A 17742-nucleotide genomic window follows, 5' to 3' on the forward strand; every position below is an offset into this window, starting at 1 on the left:
CCATTGTTTTTTTTGTTTTTTTTCTCTATGAGACATAAACCGGTGAGCAAAAAGTTACATTATCAAAGCAATTTTGGGCTCCAACTTTAGTTCTGACTCAGTCAAAGTGATTTGTATTGCAGTGCTGCCTGGTGTGTTTCATTGCTGAGAAGTCGAAAATGTAAACTGCCTTTCGTTTGTGATTTTCTAGTGATGTGCTTGAAAGTGACACTAATTCCCCCCTGGTAGTGGGGGTCTGTATCGGAATACAGTTTGGTTTTGTACCGTCACATTTCATTTCAGCGAGGTATAATGACTTAGTGATACTGGAGGTCATGGTAAGTTAGTGGCAGTGTGCTCAAAGAGATTACAGGATCAATTTCATTGGGTTTTCAGAAATTGAACTCAATTTTTATTTGATTTATTACCAAACAGACATACATTTCCAATCTGCCCAACTCTAAAACTCCGGCACTAAAACTACCACACCTGATTGAAGCTGATGGTGAGGAAAGGTTAACTATGAGTAAAAAAAAGAAAGAATTCGCCACACATAACATTTCAGGTTCAAGCCGTTTGACTTTTTTGTGTCCAACTAGTTTAGAGTCTGACAGAGCTACCTACTATACCAGAAGCACAATGAGTCTGGAACAACGTGTTTTATAGTATCTTAGATTGAACTGTTCCGAGGACGTCTGCTCGTGTATGTATGTATTGCTCATCATCACCTCATCAGTCACCTGGAGACAGGGGCAGGGCGGGACAGGGGCAGGGATATCTTCATCTTTATTCATGCCACTACTTTCTGCACATTTGCTTATGCATTTCTATTTGCATTTCTGCCATCAATTATTCATGTAATTAGGTCCTGTCCATTTGGAAGTAATGGTACTTGAGTGTGAGCATGAATGCGTGTCTGTTGGTCGCTGCCTGTTTTCTCCCAGCACCCATTAGAGAGATGGATGTCCTTGACCTAGGCCTCACCAAACAGGTGAGGGCCCCCTCCAGACCGCCCCTATCCTGGTAATTACCGGACTACCCTGCCTGAATACGGGAAGGGCCAGGAGTGGTGCTGGGACAATTTACATAAATCTGCATGTGTCACCTGCAGAGCCAGCAACCTCTGACACCCAGGCTGAGTCACAGTGTCTAGCTAGCATCACTGCACCGCCTACCTGCACAGCTCTCTCTGCACAGCTCTCTCTGCACAGCTCTATGCAGCTGACAGAAGCTCTGTCTGCTCTGCAGTGTCTACTACAGCCCATCTGACTGCTTCCCTGTCCTTGCTGTATGCCGGCTTATGGCCCAGCATACGTTCCGGATCTTTTTATCTTCTTATTAACACTAGTTCAGTAATATTTCATCTCATCCAACAGGTCTAGAAGATCCTGTAGATGAGAGAAACCTGTGTCTCACAGCTTGTCTTCATCGGGCAAACACTTTTGAGTTTGTGGGTGTGTGTCTCGGGGGAAGGTGCGTGGTTAAGTAGACTATCTACACATGTTGAAGTGTGTGTGTGTGTGTGTGTGTGTGTGTGTGTGTGTGTGTGTGTGTGTGTGTGTGTGTGTGTGTGTGTGTGTGTGTGTGTGTGTGTGTGTGTGTGTGTGTGTGTGTGTGTGTGTGTGGGAATGTATGTGAGTTAACCCCCCATGGTGTGTTGTGTTTCTGCTGTCAGGAGCATTTTCAAGGTAATGGAAGTGCACTGTTGTCCCAGAGCAGTGCACTAAAGCAGAACTGAGCTCTGTCTCACCGTGCCCGGATTGCTGGGCCTCAAGATGACAAAATGCTTCTCCGAAACAAACACAATGAAATAAAAAGATTGAAAGAGAACTTGGGCGAAGAGTTGTCATTTTACGGTAGAGGATATAAAATGTGTTATTTTCTACTTAAAAAGCAGCACTCCCTCAGCAGTGCCACTTCAGAAGTTGGTTCTATAGTCAAATGCCAATATAAACCATGGCCTTTCAGTCATGAATGAAATGTCAAGCTATGACTTCATGTAATATACATACACAACACACTAAAGAGACTAATTCAACCTTAATGACTCATTCTCACTATTGTAGTCTTGTCTTGCTGCTGCGAAGAAACGCTTCACACGCCAGCTTCTGTGTAACCTGTTGACATCCCTGTCACTCTCTGAGGAGCTAGATGACAAGCCAGCAGCCATACCTCATTTCCCTGAGGAGCAGGAAGCTAGTCAGCAGATATTACGGGAAATCCCAGAGGAGCAGGAGACGAGTGGCAGACATTACTACAGATCCCAGAGGAGCGGCAGACCATTGAATTGTGGCAGTTACGAGACGGTGGCTGTTGGAGTGAGGGATAGAGGGAGGGAACTGCTGTCTCCATGGCAATGACCTTGGTCATGAACTCACTGACTCTCCTCTCAAATCCATCTTTATGGGTTTGATTGTAAATCCACTGAGATTTTAATTTTACCAGTCTGTAAAATAACTCTAGGGGTACTGACTGGGGAGGATCACAATGCTAGTTCAACCTGAACACATTTCTAATGTTACTGCAACAGTTAACATATCAATCAGGTTGTGTCCCTGTGATGTGGTTTCTTCCCTCAAAAGCAGAGTGTTTCTCAGTTAAAGCCACCACAACCCACGGCAGCCTGCGGGTGAGGATCACTTAGCAAGCTTTTGTAAACATCACACAATCAAGAAGAATAATTCATAAGCCCAGCAACATTTGGTTGTTGTTGTGTTTGGAACCCATTGCTTTTATTTCCTGTTTTTAATATGGATTTGCATGAATTATACTGAATGTTTGGAACATAACAGCCAGCCCACACAGAATCACCTCTTCTACAACCCTAGGGAAAACTGCCCGACACTAGGAGTTACACAATGAGCAACTGTTGAGCTACAGTTTGCATGAAAATCTGTGTGCGCGTAAGTGCGTGCATGTGTGTCCATGAGTGTGACAGAGAAGGAAAGATAGATCTCAATAATCACTTTGTCCAACTTTTTTTTTTTTTTTTTTACCCCTGCTTACATGTACAGTATATACAGTATTGACCTCCATACTCCAGTATCCCTACACATTACATTTATGGTACTGGTATAGAGCTCCATTTATATACATTTTAAAACTTTACATTATTTATTCTTACCTTAATAATGAAAACTGCATTGTTGGGAAAGATCTTGCAAGTAAGCATTCCACTGTACTGTTTTACACTTGTTGTATCCTACACACATGTCTGTCTGTCTCTCTGTCTGTCTCTGTCACCCATTCCACTGTACTGTTTTACACTTGTTGTATCCTACACACATGTCTGTCTGTCTCTCTGTCTGTCTCTGTCACCCATTCCACTGTACTGTTTTACACTTGTTGTATCCTACACACACGTGACAAACAACCTTTTTTGTTTTTGTTTCTTTTATTTGATTACATTTGTATCTGAAGTATTGTGCACCTGCATGACATCCCCTAATCTTTCCCTTGTCAGGAAGGTATCAGGTCTCTCACTCACCTTGTGTGAGAGGATGGTCCTTCTGGAAACCTCCGTTGTACTCCACCTGGTACTCCTTCACCTGGAAGCCAGGCACACATCCCTCCTCCCCCTCCTTCTGGGCTCCAATATGGACAACCTGAGAGGCAACAAAGAAGAAAAAAACAAGACTTAGTCAACAAGTTAAACCTCAGGAAAACAGCTGCGTCTTCTCTGATGCACTTCTTTAATGACAATTAGAATATCATTAGCCGACTGCTTCATCCTATTCATCCTCATAAAAGCTCTTTCCCAGAAATGCTTTATTCATCATTTTTAAAGAACCGCCACACAAAGGAAGACTGGGTCAAAGTATGTTTTATGGTGTGGAAAAACATAATATCTTAGAATTTTGGGGAATTGCACTAAAGCCCAATGCAGCCATTTATATAGTTGAAGTCGGAATTTTACATACACTTATGTTGGAATCATTAAAACTCATTTATCAACCACTCCACAAATTTCTTGTTAACAAACTATAGTTTTGGCAAGTCGGTTAGGACATCTACTTTGTGCGTGACACAAGTAATTTTTCCAACAATTGTTTACAGACAGATTATTTCACTTATCATTCACTGTATCACAATTCCAGTGGGTCAGAAGTTTACATACAATAAGTTGACTGTGCCTTTTAAACAGCTTGGAAATTTTCATAAACTCATGTCATGGCTTTAGAAGGTTCTGATAGGCTAATTGACATAATTTGAGTCAATTGCAGGTGTAACTGTGGATGTATTTCAAGGTCTAACTTCAAACTCAGTGCCTCTTTGCTTGACATCATGGGAAAATCAAAATAAATCAGTAAAGACCTCAGAAAAAAAATATGTAAAACCTTCACAAATCTGGTTCATCCTTGGGAGCAATTTCCAAACACTTGAAGGTACCACGTTCATCAGTACAAACAATAGTATGCAAGTATAACCACCATGGGACCACGCAGCCGTCATACCGCTCAGGAAGGAGAAGAGCTCTGTCTCCTAGAGATGAAGTACTTTGGTGCGAAAAGTGCAAATCACTCCCAGAACAACAGCAAAAGACCTTGTGAAGATGCTGGAGGAAACAGGTACAAAAGTATCTATATCCACAGTAAAACGAGTCCTATATCGACATAACCTGAAAGGCCACTCAGCAAGGAAGAAGTCACTGCTCCAAAACCGCCATAAAAAATCCAGACTACGACTTGCAACTGCACATGGGGACAAAGATCGTACTTTTTGGAGAAACATCCTCTGGTCTGATGAAACAAAAATATAACTTTTTGGCCATAATGACCGTCGTTATCTTTGGAGGAAAAAAGGGGAGGCTTGCAAGTCGAAGAACACCATCCCAACCATGAAGCACGGGGGTGGCAGCATAATGTTGTGGGTGTTATTTAATGCAGGAGGGACTGGTGCACTTCACAAAATAGATGGCATCATGAGGTAAGAAAATTATGTGGATATATTGAAGCAACATCTCAAGACATCAGTCAGGAAGTTGAAGCTTGGTCGCAAATGGATCTTCCAAATGGACAATGACTCCAAGCATACTTCCAAAGTTGTGGCAAAACGGCTTAAGGACAACAAAGTCAAGGTATTGGAGTGGCCATCCAAAAGCCCTTACCTCAACCTTATAGAACATTTGTGGGCAGAACTGAAAAAGCGTGTGCGAGCAAGGAGGCCTACAAACCTGACTCAGTTACACCTGCTCTGTCAGGAGGAATCGGGCAAAATTCACCCAACTTATTGTGGGAAGCTTGTGGAAGGCTGCCCAAAACGTTTGACCCAAGTTAAACAATTTAAAGGCATTGCTACCAAATACTAATTGAGTGTATGTAAACTTCTGACCCACTGGGAATGTGATGAAAGAAATAAAAGCTGAAATAAATAATTCTCTCTACTATTATTCTGACATTTCACATTCTTAAAATAAAGTGGTGATCCTAACTGACCTAGGACAGGGAATTTTTACTAGGATTAAATGTCAGGAATTGTGAAAACTGAGTTTAAATATATTTGGCTAAGGTGTATGTAAACTTCCGACTTCAACTGTATGAATGCAACAAGCGTAATTAGAAGGTCCTGTGTAGATTATATTTTCAACCAGCAACTATCAGGAAACAACACTTTTTTCACACTTTCACAGTGTTTTATCAGCTGTTGTGCAGTATGATACAAAACACAAGACAAAACAAAATGCATTTCCTTTCTGCAGAGAGCTGTTCAGATCAGTTGTTGTCCTCACAGAACATAGCCTCACTCTTAAGGTAATTACAGACTATCAGCATGGTTTTATGTGGTTTGGCAGAGAGCAGAGTGGGAACTGCTAAGAGGGAGCACAGACAGGACAGTTGTGTATTAGTATACAGTATCTGTCTGAGAGAGGCCACAACAGGGACAGACAGCCAGACAGGATGGGTGGTAGTGGAAAGCAGTGGAGGGAGGCTCTAGGGGGCGTCAGAAGGCTTGGCAGTAGCCTGCCAGTCCTGGCCCACCTACAAGTCCATCCACCTGTCACTCCCAGTCCCCTCGCCTGCCATTATCACTCTTCACCCCACATTCTCTCATCCATCCATCAATCACCTGCTCAAAGGAGAGAGGGAACAAGCATTCTCACCTTCTGTGACTTATCTAAGACACATGCATCATTTAAAAAGGTGTCACTGTATCTCATCACTGTTCAGACGAGAGGTCATACAGGGGTCATGTAATATTATCACTGCACACACCCATGCAGTGACATGGTGTAATTCAAATGATTCCCTCCACATTTTTTCGTGCGGCAGACATGACAACCGTCCCAGTGCAAAATGATTGGTAGTTTCTGATGGTAGCTCCTAAACAAAACTGTACAATAATACTAACATTGCAGTCTGAAAACTATTACAGTTTACTTCAATCACAAATATGTGGTACATTTTCACAACTCTTAGTACAAACTTCAAAACAGTTCATCAAAAAGGCAGTTGTTTTCAAGTACAATACACAAAATCACACAGTCACTTTTTCACCAGCTACAATATGTAACTTTTTGGGCTACCCGACTAAATTCACATAGAAATGTGAGTTATACAGTAGATCGTTCATTCTTATTATTATTATAGTCGATGATGCGGTAGATCTGTTGTACAGTATGTGCGCTATTTCTGTCTTTTTTGTGTCTTTTACTTTCGATATTGTACACCAACTTCAAACAGCTAAAAATACTATATTTTTGGTTATGAAAAACATATTTCACAGCTGTTTAGATGGCACAATGACTGCTTGTTTTGTCAATAACTAAAATTAGGCAAACTATTAGAATTTAAACAATCAGGAATTGTCGGAGTGATTTCTGCGTAGTGTATCTTTAATTAGTGTTTCATCTAGAAATAAATGTTTCACATGGCAATACATGTGCATAAAGCAAATGTCTTTCACAGTTCAGTACTCTAATACCTTAATGTATAGTTATGGGGGCAAAAATCGATACAGTTACGTATCGGGATATTACCTTTGACGGTATATCGTATCGTTTTGACAATATCGCAATATGATTTTTGTATTAGTTACCTGTACCTACCTCCAGTATTTTTCCTTCATACGATAGCTTGTTCTCCATCTTCTTTTTAACTCCATAGGGAGCCAGTTTTTACCACTCTTATTTCCATGACTGATCAAAACCTGTTTTCTCATGGTCCTCTCTTGTCCCACTGCAGCAGACATGCAGTGCATTTGGAAATTATTCAGACCCCTTGACTTTTTCCACATTTTTTACGTTATAGCACTATTCTAAAATGGATTACATTTTTTTTTTTAAATCCTCATCAATCTACACCAATAACCCGTAATGACAAAGTGAAAATATATACAAAATAAAAACTGAAATACCTTATTTACATAAGTATTCAGATCCTTTGCTATGAGACTCGAAATTGAGCTCAGGTCCATCCTGTTTCCATTGACCATCCTTGAGATGTTTCTACAACTTGATTGGAGTCTACCTGTGGTAAATTCAATTGATTGGACATGATTTGGAAAAGCACACATCTGTCTATATAAGGTCCCACAGTTGACAGTGCATGTCAAAGCAAAAGCTAAGCCATGAGGTCGAAGGATCTTTCCGTAGAGCTCCGAGACAGTATTGTGTCGAGGCACAGATCTGGAGAAGGGTTGGAAAAAATGTCTGCAGCATTGAAGGTCCCCAAGAACACAGTGGTCTCCATAATTCTTAAATGGAAAAAGTTTGTAACCACCAAGACTCTTCCTAGAGCTGGCCGCCCGGCCAAACTGAGCAATCGGGGGAGAAGGGCTTCAGAGTTCCAGAGTTCCTCTGTGGAGATGGGAGAACCGGCTGGAAGGACAACCAGCTCTGCAGCACTCCACCAATCAGGCCTTTATGGTAGAGTGGCCAGACAGAAGCCACTCCTCAGTAAAAGGCAGCCCACTTGGAGTGCCAAAAGGCACCTAAAGGACTCAAGATTCTCTAGTCTGATGAAACCAAGATTGAACTCTTTGGTCTGAATTCCAAGCATCACCTCTGGTGGAAACCTGGCATTATCCCATCACGCTGCAGGGATGTTTTTCAGCGGCAAAGACTGGGAGACTAGTCAGGATCGAGGGAAAGATGAACTGAGCAAACAGAGAGATCCTTGATGAAAGCCTACTCCAGAGCGCTCAGGACCTCAGACTAGGGCGTAGGTTTACCTTCCAAGCCTCTGAATGTACTTGAGTGGCCGAGCCAGAGCCCGGACTTGAAACACAATCGAACATCTCTGTAGAGACCAGAAAAAAGCTGTGCAGCGACGCTCCCCATCCAACCTGACAGCGCTTGAGAAGATCTGCAGAGAAGAATTGGATAAACTCCCCAAATACAGGTGTGATAAGCTTGTAGCATCATACCCAAGAAGACTCAAGGCTGTAATCGCTGCCTAAGGTGCTTTAACAAAGTACTGAGTAAAGGGTCTGAATACTTATGTAAATTTATATTTTAATATTAATTGTTTTATACATTTACACAAAAACAAAAAATAAACAGTTTTTGCTTTGTCATTATGGGCTATTGTGTGTAAATTGATGAGCAAAAAAAGTATTTAATCAATTTTAGAATAAGGCTGTAAAGTAACAAAATGTGGAAAGATGGAATGGGTCTGAATACTTTCCAAATGCACACTGTATTTGGCTGTTTTCGCTGCATAACATTTCAGGATTAGAAGAAGTGACTGCTAAATGCTAACTCCCATTTGTTTAAACTGGTTAACATAGCTAGAGTACAGAAATCGGTGGTGGTAGTCAAAGTCAGTTGCACAGGGCGGGGTCGAGACCCAGGGTCTCAAGCTTGATGATGAGTTTGGAGGGTACTGTGGTGTTAAATGCTGAGCTGTAGTCGATGAACAGCATTCTCACATAGGTATTCCTCTTGTCCAGATGGGTTAGGGCAGTGTGCAGTGTGGTTGCGATTGCGTCGTCTGTGGACCTATTGGGGCGGTAAGCAAATTGGAGTGGGTCTAGGGTGTCAGGTAGGGTGGAGGTGATATGGTCCTTGACTAGTCTCTCAAAGCACTTCATGATGACGGAAGTGAGTGCTACGGGGCAGTAGTCGTTTTTGCTCAGTTACCTTAGCTTTCTTGGGAACAGGAACAATGATGGCCCTCTTGAAGCATGTGGGAAAAGCAGACTGGGATAAGGATTGATTGAATATGTCCGTAAACACACCAGCCAGCTGGTCTGTGCATGCTCTGAGGACGCGGCTGGGAATGCCGTCTGGGCCTGCAGCCTTGCAAGGATTAACACGTTTAAATGTTTTACTCACGTCGGCTGCGTTTTGGTAGCGGGCCGTGTCCGTGGCACTGTATTGTCCTCAAAGCGAGCAAAGAAGTTGTTTAGTCTGTCTGGGAGCAAGACATCCTGGTCCGCGACGGGGCTGGTTTTCTTTTTGTAATCCATGATTGACTGTAGACCCTGAGCCGTTGACTTGAGACTCTACTTTGTCTCTATACTGACGCTTAGCTTGTTTGATTGCCTAGCTACACTGTTTGTATTCGGTCATGTTTCCGGTCACCTTGACATGATTAAAAGCTGTGGTTCGCGCTTTCAGTTTGGGCACAAATGCTGCCATCAATCCACGGTTTCAGGTTTGGGAATATTTTAATAGTTGCTGTGAGCACGACATCGCCGATGCAGTTGCTAATAAACTCACTCACCGAATCAGCGTATTTGTCAATGTTGTTGTTTGACGCAATGCGGAACATATCCCAGTCCACGTGATCGGAGCAATCTTGAAGCGTGGAATCAGCTTGGTCGGACCAGCGTTGAACAGACCTGAGCACGGGAGCTTCCTGTTTTAGTTTCTGTCTATAGGCTGGAAGGAACAAAATGGAGTCGTGGTCAACTTTTCCGAAAGGAGGGCGGGGGAGGGCCTTATATGCGTTGCGGAAGTTAGAATAACAATTTTTGTTATTCTAACTGGTTTTGCCAGCCCTGGTTGCACAATTGATATGCTGATAGAATTTAGGGAGTCTTGTTTTCAGATTAGCCTTGTTAAAATCCCCATCTACAATGAATGCAGCCTCAGGATATGTGATTTCCAGTTTACATAGTGTCAAATTAAGTTCGTTCAGGGCCATCGATGTGTCTGCTTGGGGGGGAATATATGCGGCTGTGATTATAATCGAAGGGAATTCTCTTGGTAGATAATGCGGTCGACATTTGATTGTGAGGAATTCCAAGTCAGGTTTCTCTGGAATGCTACCCTTGCTCGGAATTCATCAACCTTGTTGTCAAGAGACTGGGCATTGGCGAGTAGTATGCTCGGGAGTGGTGCGCGATGTGCCCGTCTCCGGAGCATGACCAGAAGAGCGCTTCGTCTGCCCCTTTTACGGCGTCGTTGTTTTGGTTCGCCGGCTGGGATCCGATCCATTGTCCTGGGTGGTGGGCAAAACACAGGATCTGCTTCTGGAAAGTCGTATTCCTGATCGTAATGACGGTGAGTTGATCTTATATCCAATAGTTCCTCCCGACCGTATGTAATAAAACCTAAGATTACCTGGGGTACCAATGTAAGAAATAACACTTTAAAAAAAACAAAATACCGCATGATTTCCTATGAACGCGAAGCGCGGCGGCCATCTCTGTCGGCGCCGAAAACCGTAGGACCACAATAGAAATACTGTACATTTTCAATTTTTTCGTGTCATTGATGATTGTGAATGCATTATCCACGTGTGGTTGTATTGTGTTTTAAATTGTCAAATAAATCTATGTCTATCTATCTATCCGCCATTGGCCCTTTCCCCCACGCATTTCCATGTCAATACAATTGTTTTGGCCGATTTACCTCTTTCCCGCATCTATGGAAGTGATCGCGTCTCAATAGCAAGCAGCCATAGTCAGAGTCGATATTCATGTATAATAAGGAATTCCCTTTGAACAATCCCAAAAAATTGTGGAAAACAAACATTCTTTCCCATTTACCCTTAGTGTAAAATAACCAACTTCATTGTTGTTTTTTTGTTATTCAGAAATAACAAAACATGCCGAAAAGCTGCTGTGTTGTTCAATGTACATGTAACCAGGTCAAGAATCCCGACCTACGGATTACAATGCTCCCACGTAGGGAAATAGAGCCTGCGAGAAGAGCCCTGTGGCATCACGCTATGTGGCGTGGGAAATGTGGGGACCCGGTGTCCAAGTAGGCTACATGTACCTATGTGAGTGGAGAACATTTCCTCACAGGTAAGACATTAAACTTGTTTAGTATAGTCTGTTTGTAACGCCACTCACTACTTGTAGCTGTATAGTCTGCTTATTTGTGTTGTTGTCACTCATGTGGCTGCTCGCACCATCATGAAAATGGGCATGAGGGAAGCCTTACAATATTATGTTTTTGTAAGCAGTTAAAACACTCTGCAGAAGGCAATGCTAAAAAGTCATCTTTAGACATATTGCACTTTGCTTTAAATGTAGTTTAGTAATTGACTAAAACAAGCAGAAAACAAGAAAATGGACTTTGCTGTGAGTCAATGGGGTAATCCAGCGAAAACAGACAAATATATAAAAATTGGACTTTGGTAAACGCATTGTGGACCTGTTAAGGCATCAGCAAGCTTCAGTTTGGTTGGCGGCAAGCCAACCAAATTTGTCACATACATCGTAAACAACAGGTGTAGACTAACAATAAGCATTTCACTGTTATTCTACACCTGTTGTTTACGAAGCATGTGACACATACAACTTTATTTTATTCGAAGACGGTCGCTTGGAAAACTACAAAAAGGGGGGAAAGAGTAACATTACCCCGCAACAGTAGAGGTCGATGAGCTGGGAATAACCATCTACGGGCATAACAAGGAAGTGACGACACAGCCAAACAAGGAAAAAACATGCGGAAAAATAAAATAGTGCACACAGAGACACTTGCGAGAAAATGGAGGTTGTGCAAATTGCCCAGGATCTACTAGATTTGATATTTACCTAGTAACACATACAATAGGCGAGATACGGAGACAAATAAGATTGTCAGTGTGACCACTCCACAGAAAGAACAATGGATGCAATGCTGGTCCAACAAATCCGCGTTCCCCAAGTGATGTTATTGAAAGACTGTCGTGACGCTTCGGGTTCTTACCTCTGGAAATTCACAGCAGGCTGTAGCGAGCCGCTACAGAATTGATTAATCTACGGTGTGCAGTATTGTATCGGAGGTCTTGCAAAGCCCTTTGGCTTGCCCTGAAGTATGACTTTGTAGCCTTTCCTATAGGGGATAATTCAAAGGTGTCCATCTCAATGAACCTGGCCGTACCTACAACTACCGCCACTCTCGTTGTCGAAGAGTCATAGAGAATGGATTCAGCATCATGGCTGCAAACATTTTGATTCTTGGTCGTCCAATCACGTGTACCCCTGAAAAGGCTTAGGACATTGTGAAGGCTTGTGTGGCCCTCCACAACTACCCCTCTTCCACGGATGAAGTTCATCAGCCAAAAGCAAGATTACGTACCTCCCTTCTGGAAAATACCAACCTGGAGAGTGGAGGAGGGTTGTGTCAGGGGACAACAATCTCCAAGAGCCAGGGAGACTCTCTCATGCCAGAGCGACACAGCTTACAAGGGAAAACAGGAAACAAGCTCATGGACTTCTTCCTTTCCCCCCCTGGATGTGTGCCATGGCAGGAAGACATGGTTAGGAGTAGAAAACTCAACCCAAGGCCAGCAAATCATGTAGAATAGGACTTTGTTTTTACTGCTCACACACACACCCCTTAATGGATGCACACAGACTCACATTTATTTATGTGTGCACTGTGAACAAAGTACTTTGTACTAAAATGTAGAGTTTTAATATTGGTAATTAAATGAAACCTGATTCTATGATGTCTACAGTAATTTAGATTAGATTGAACTACACCACACAAGTAGAAGGAAACCTGTAAAGTATGTGGCACACAGCTCCTTTACATTGTCAGCACTTGATATTCAAATAGAATGCATTGAAACACCTTGTATTTAGATGACGAAATTCCAGTTTTTGCAGCATACAAAAATATACTTGTATTTTTGCTTCTGGGCTCTGTAAGCAAACCACAATACAAAAGTGTCTGCTGAGAACAGACATGTGAACAACAAAAGTGTCTCTGGAATAAAATTAAAGTGTCAGAGCGTAGATACAAATATTTATGAACAATATAAATATTTATGAACCATAGTACAACAGTCTCTGCTAAGAACAGACATGTAAACAACAAAAATGTCTATGGAATAAAATGTAAGTGTCAGTGTAGATACAAATAGTTATGTACAATATTCATATTTTGGAACAAATCTTGAGATCGGTCTTCAATCATTTGCATTGCCTTTGTGATGTGATAAGGGCTGTCTACATCTCTTTTCTCCCTCCTCCTCACACCCCTGCTACTACTGCTGCTGCTCTGTGCCATTGGTGAAGAGCAAGCCAGTGTAGTAGGTCTTGGAGGTGGGCCCAGGATAGAGCTTCCCAGGTCCTGCATGGAGAACTGTTTCCAATTCTGCACTGCAGCTCAGTGTGGGAGATGGGCTCAAGGCCAATTACCAGTCAGTACTGGGGGCAGAGGCAGTGCTGGGGGCTAGGGTACAGGCAGTGCTGGGGCACAGAGAACAAAAACGGGTGCTGTTTCCATTCGCTGGTGTTTGTGCCTTGAAAAATAAAAAAGTAGAGGACTGTATAGTACACATCCAAACCATCGCAAACTATCAATGAACATCATATCAAACATCATTAACCGAGACTACAATAGACTATAATGTTGCAAATGTTTGAGCAGAGTTGAGTAGGCTTGACCTACATTTGACCTACATTTGCAACTTTTTAGCTAGCTGGACCTTGCTACCAAACTTTGACTTCGGTGTTAAGAATGTGGGAAGCTTATGATATTGTTTCTTGAACAAAATTATCTTAGATCAAAAAGTTGCAAAGCTCTCTAGTTTAATTTGCCGGCTTGCTTTCTCTGCACAAGTATGCTTCTAGGTTAGCTAGCCACTAGCCAGCCAAGTAGATAGCGCTAGCTGGCTATCTATTGTTAGAAAACATGGCTACTCGACTAATATACAACCAAATACCTAATCCTCTGGTGAATACGGTAAATTACTTTCAGTCATCCCATGCTTCACGTGCCGAACAAGCTAGGGAACCCTGCATCTCCACTGTGGCCCTGGCTTCTTTTATTTGCCTTGACGAATTTGTCTCAAACCCTACCCCACTTTTTCAACAAAGTGGTTGGGTCCGACCCCAGCGTCACCACAATGTCCCTCCATGAATTGGTCTTTACATGCTGGTCTTTATATAATGCATGGATAGAATTGTAGAGGTGAAGGTACTTTTGGGTTTTGGGCTGAATCGAGTAGAAGAAGAAACTCGCGTCACCCCTACAGTTGACCAATCACCGACGAAGGGCCGTGTCCCACCACCCGCCAACCCCTCTTTTTACGCTACTGCTACTCTCTGTTCATCATATACGGATAGTCACTTTAACCATATCTACATGTACATACTACCTCAATAAGCCTGACTAACCGGTGTCTGTATATAGCCTTGCTACTCTTATTTTCAAATGTCTTTTTACTGTTGTTTTATTTCTTTACTTACCTACACACACACACACACACACACACACACATACTTTTTTTTCTCCGCACTATTGGTTAGAGCCTGTAAGGAATAATTTCACTGTAAAGTCTACACCTGTTATATTCGGCGCACGTGACAAATAAACTTTGATTTGATTTGACTTCGGCTACCGAAATTCGCCTCGCCTCCCCCCCGAAAAATGTGTTTCACGAACAGCCGAAGAAACCCTTGTCGAACACCAAAACAAACAAACATTTCACCAAATGTAGTCAGAATATCTGCAAACTGTTCTGAACTGTTTCAGATGGGAAGCATGTGGCTTTACAATAAATCAATCATGAGGGATTTGACAAATATCCACTTTGTTAGATCAGATTTGTTGTATTTGCACCAATCCGGCGTCCTTCTTCTATCCCCCATGATCTGCGTTCCAATGACCTCTTTACCACATCTATGAGTTTACCAGTCAAATTGCCAGGGTTAGAGCTTCCAAGCCTGTTCTATTGATTCTATTTCTATGGCGTTTGGTAAGATTCCATTGATGCCATTCCAGTCGTTACAATGAGCCTGCCCTCCTATAGCTCCCTATAGCTCCTCCCACCAGCTTCTGCTGACCCAGAGGTTTTTCCCCAGGTGCATGAACAATGAAGACATTTAGAGCGATGTCGATGAGAACCTACGGCCAAATGCTCAAGACTGCCTGCATTATGTTTCTTTCATTTTTTTTCATTTGATTACAGTACACCTATGTTGTAATTATATCTGAACAATACGTTTATTTTTTGCATCAATGATTGCAAAAGATGTAGTGCAAGTGTATTATCTAATGTGAAAACAGTGTAATGTACTGTAATTTACAGTACTATAGCATATTACATTCAAAGGGCAGTTTTTAAACATGTATCTTGCACTTTTTGCTATTGGATTAACTGGTTGTTAAATTGGTAAAGGGAGAAGATATCACTGTGTTGTGTGATTAAACCAATGTTCTTATGGTATTTCACAATAACCTTATATTTTGGATCAAAGGTTGTGTAGTGAAAGATGTCTTCAAAGAAAATGAATGCACAATAAAAGGTTTTGAATATGAGTGTTCCCAGTTTGGAGTTGTGTACTAAGAGTTTAGAAAATTCACTACATACTTCTTCTCATAAAACAACATATTGTGACTCACATGGGCATATTATTGGTATTGATTATGTATTTGTATTGTCACATACACCAGATAGGTGCAGTGAAATTGTTTTACAGGGTCAGCCATAGTAGTACAACACCCCTGGAGCAAAGTAGGGTTAAGTACCTTGCTCAAGGGCACATCGACAGATTTTTCACCTTGTCAGCTCGGGTATTCAAACCACCTACCTTTCAGTTACTGGCCCAACGCTCTAATCACTAGGCTACCTGTCGCAGTAGCCTACATAACCTATTGTGCAACAGAAAAGAAATCATCCCATTTTAAATGTCATTTATAACAAGAGAGGAAAATGTCTTTTAGAATCAATACAGCCTCTTCAGAGACATCTTTATCCACTACTCCAGTCACTGGGTCCTCTCTGTTGTTATTGAACTAAAAGTTCAATGCAATTAAGACATTTCTCAAAACTGTAATGGCCGGCCGGCGGGAGGGAGGGAGGGAGGGAGGGAGGGAGGGAGGGAGGGAGGGAGGGAGGGAGGGAGAGAGAGAGAGAGAGAGAGACAAAGAGAGAGAGAGAGAGAGAGAGAGAGAGAGAGAGAGAGAGAGAGAGAGTGAGAGTGCTCAAGTGCTCAAGGTAGCCAACCATGTGGAGAAACAGATAGATGCTTTGTCTCACTCATCATCAGGTCAGGGATATGGATGTGATAATTATGGGATAGGATGCCGTTTGTTGATGACATAAAGGGGATTCATGAAAATAAATGAGCCTGATAATCATGTAAAAGGGAGGAGATATGCTAATCCAGGAGCTGAGGATCCCAGAGGTCATCATTATGCTGTGTTCTGATACCACATGGTGGCTAGGAGAACATGCAGTAATGGCACAGCAGTAGGGATGTAACGATACCATTATTTTTTCCATGGAAAAAAAGAAAACACGAAGCAGAACAAACTCTTTGGTCCTTTAAAAAAAAAAAAAAAAAAACTGCTGTATGTAAAATATTGTGTGATATAGCTTGGAAAATAAACACATGTGACTGGATGACAACATAATGATGTTTGTTTGCAACATTACAGAGATTTTCCTAAATAAGTTAAATCCGCTTTGTGTTTTGTTTCCTTGCCACGATACTAATGAGCATCGCAATACTGGTATCGTCCCGGCCGTGCACAGCTGGGGAATATGCACAGGACTTCCTGCAGAACGCTTAGGCTGATGTCTGATTGTACTGTATGTCTGGTATTGATGGTTGGTAACAAATCCTTATTAGAGGTGGGGGTCAATCATAAACACTTATAGTAGTTTTGGTCTGGTTGTCAACCATTAGCTAACCATTTAGCAGGACAGTAATATGGAGATGAGGTGTACAGTACAGTATGTTGGGGATGATATGGGTTTGGCAGGTCCTCCGGTACAGAGCCCATTAGATGTAATGTCTCTGCTAAGTATTCACTATACCCCAGGGACAAGTGCTTTCCTCCTGGTGTCAAACTGTTAATTCAATTCTATCTGGGGGCCACTGTCAGAATAGATACAATCTTTGTTAGTCATGAACTCAATCACATTTATGGGACAGCCAAGCCTGACGAGGGCCTGGCGACATGCAGAACCTACACTGTCACTTTAGAATGTCACTGCCGCTCCACCTCGGCAGGAGATAGATAAACAATATCAAAGCAATTTACAGAGAAATAAGACAGCAGACAGTAAGAACATCTCGAACAGCAGGAGGGCAACAACATTAGGAGGCTGGAAGACCGTCAGTGGCCATATTGTCTCGTCTGAGCATTACGGCGACGCCATTTTAAAGAACGTTCCAGTGAAAGACGGGAAGAATGGTCATATCGTCACTACACATCTGCCTGCTGCAGTGGAGAACTACCTGGCCCCCTGCTCTCTCTGTGTTCAATTAGTATTCAAATACGAAAGCTAAAGAAAAACTGTAGAGTATTTTATGACAGGGTGACCATGCTGAGAGGAATGTATTGGAACGTGTGCGCGTGTTTGAATGCACTATTTGTGCATCCTAGAGTGTCTGGGCAAGTGGGAGTGGGTGGATTTGGAA

At 42.2% G+C, this 17742-nt stretch overlaps 1 protein-coding gene across 2 annotated transcripts in view; it reads right to left on the reverse strand.

The window, feature by feature from the left end:
- The window catches only part of cdh13 (cadherin 13, H-cadherin (heart)), a 526708-nt gene that overhangs the window by 387486 nt on the left and 121480 nt on the right, over nt 1-17742 (reverse strand). For both annotated transcript variants that reach the window (XM_036954055.1, XM_036954048.1), the window contains exon 2: nt 3467-3584. In XM_036954055.1, the coding sequence (XP_036809950.1) occupies nt 3467-3584 (118 nt within the window). The remainder of the gene's footprint in view (nt 1-3466; nt 3585-17742) is intronic.

The sequence above is a fragment of the Oncorhynchus mykiss genome, chromosome 2 (assembly GCF_013265735.2).
Source record: "Oncorhynchus mykiss isolate Arlee chromosome 2, USDA_OmykA_1.1, whole genome shotgun sequence".
Lineage (NCBI taxonomy): Eukaryota > Metazoa > Chordata > Actinopteri > Salmoniformes > Salmonidae > Oncorhynchus > Oncorhynchus mykiss.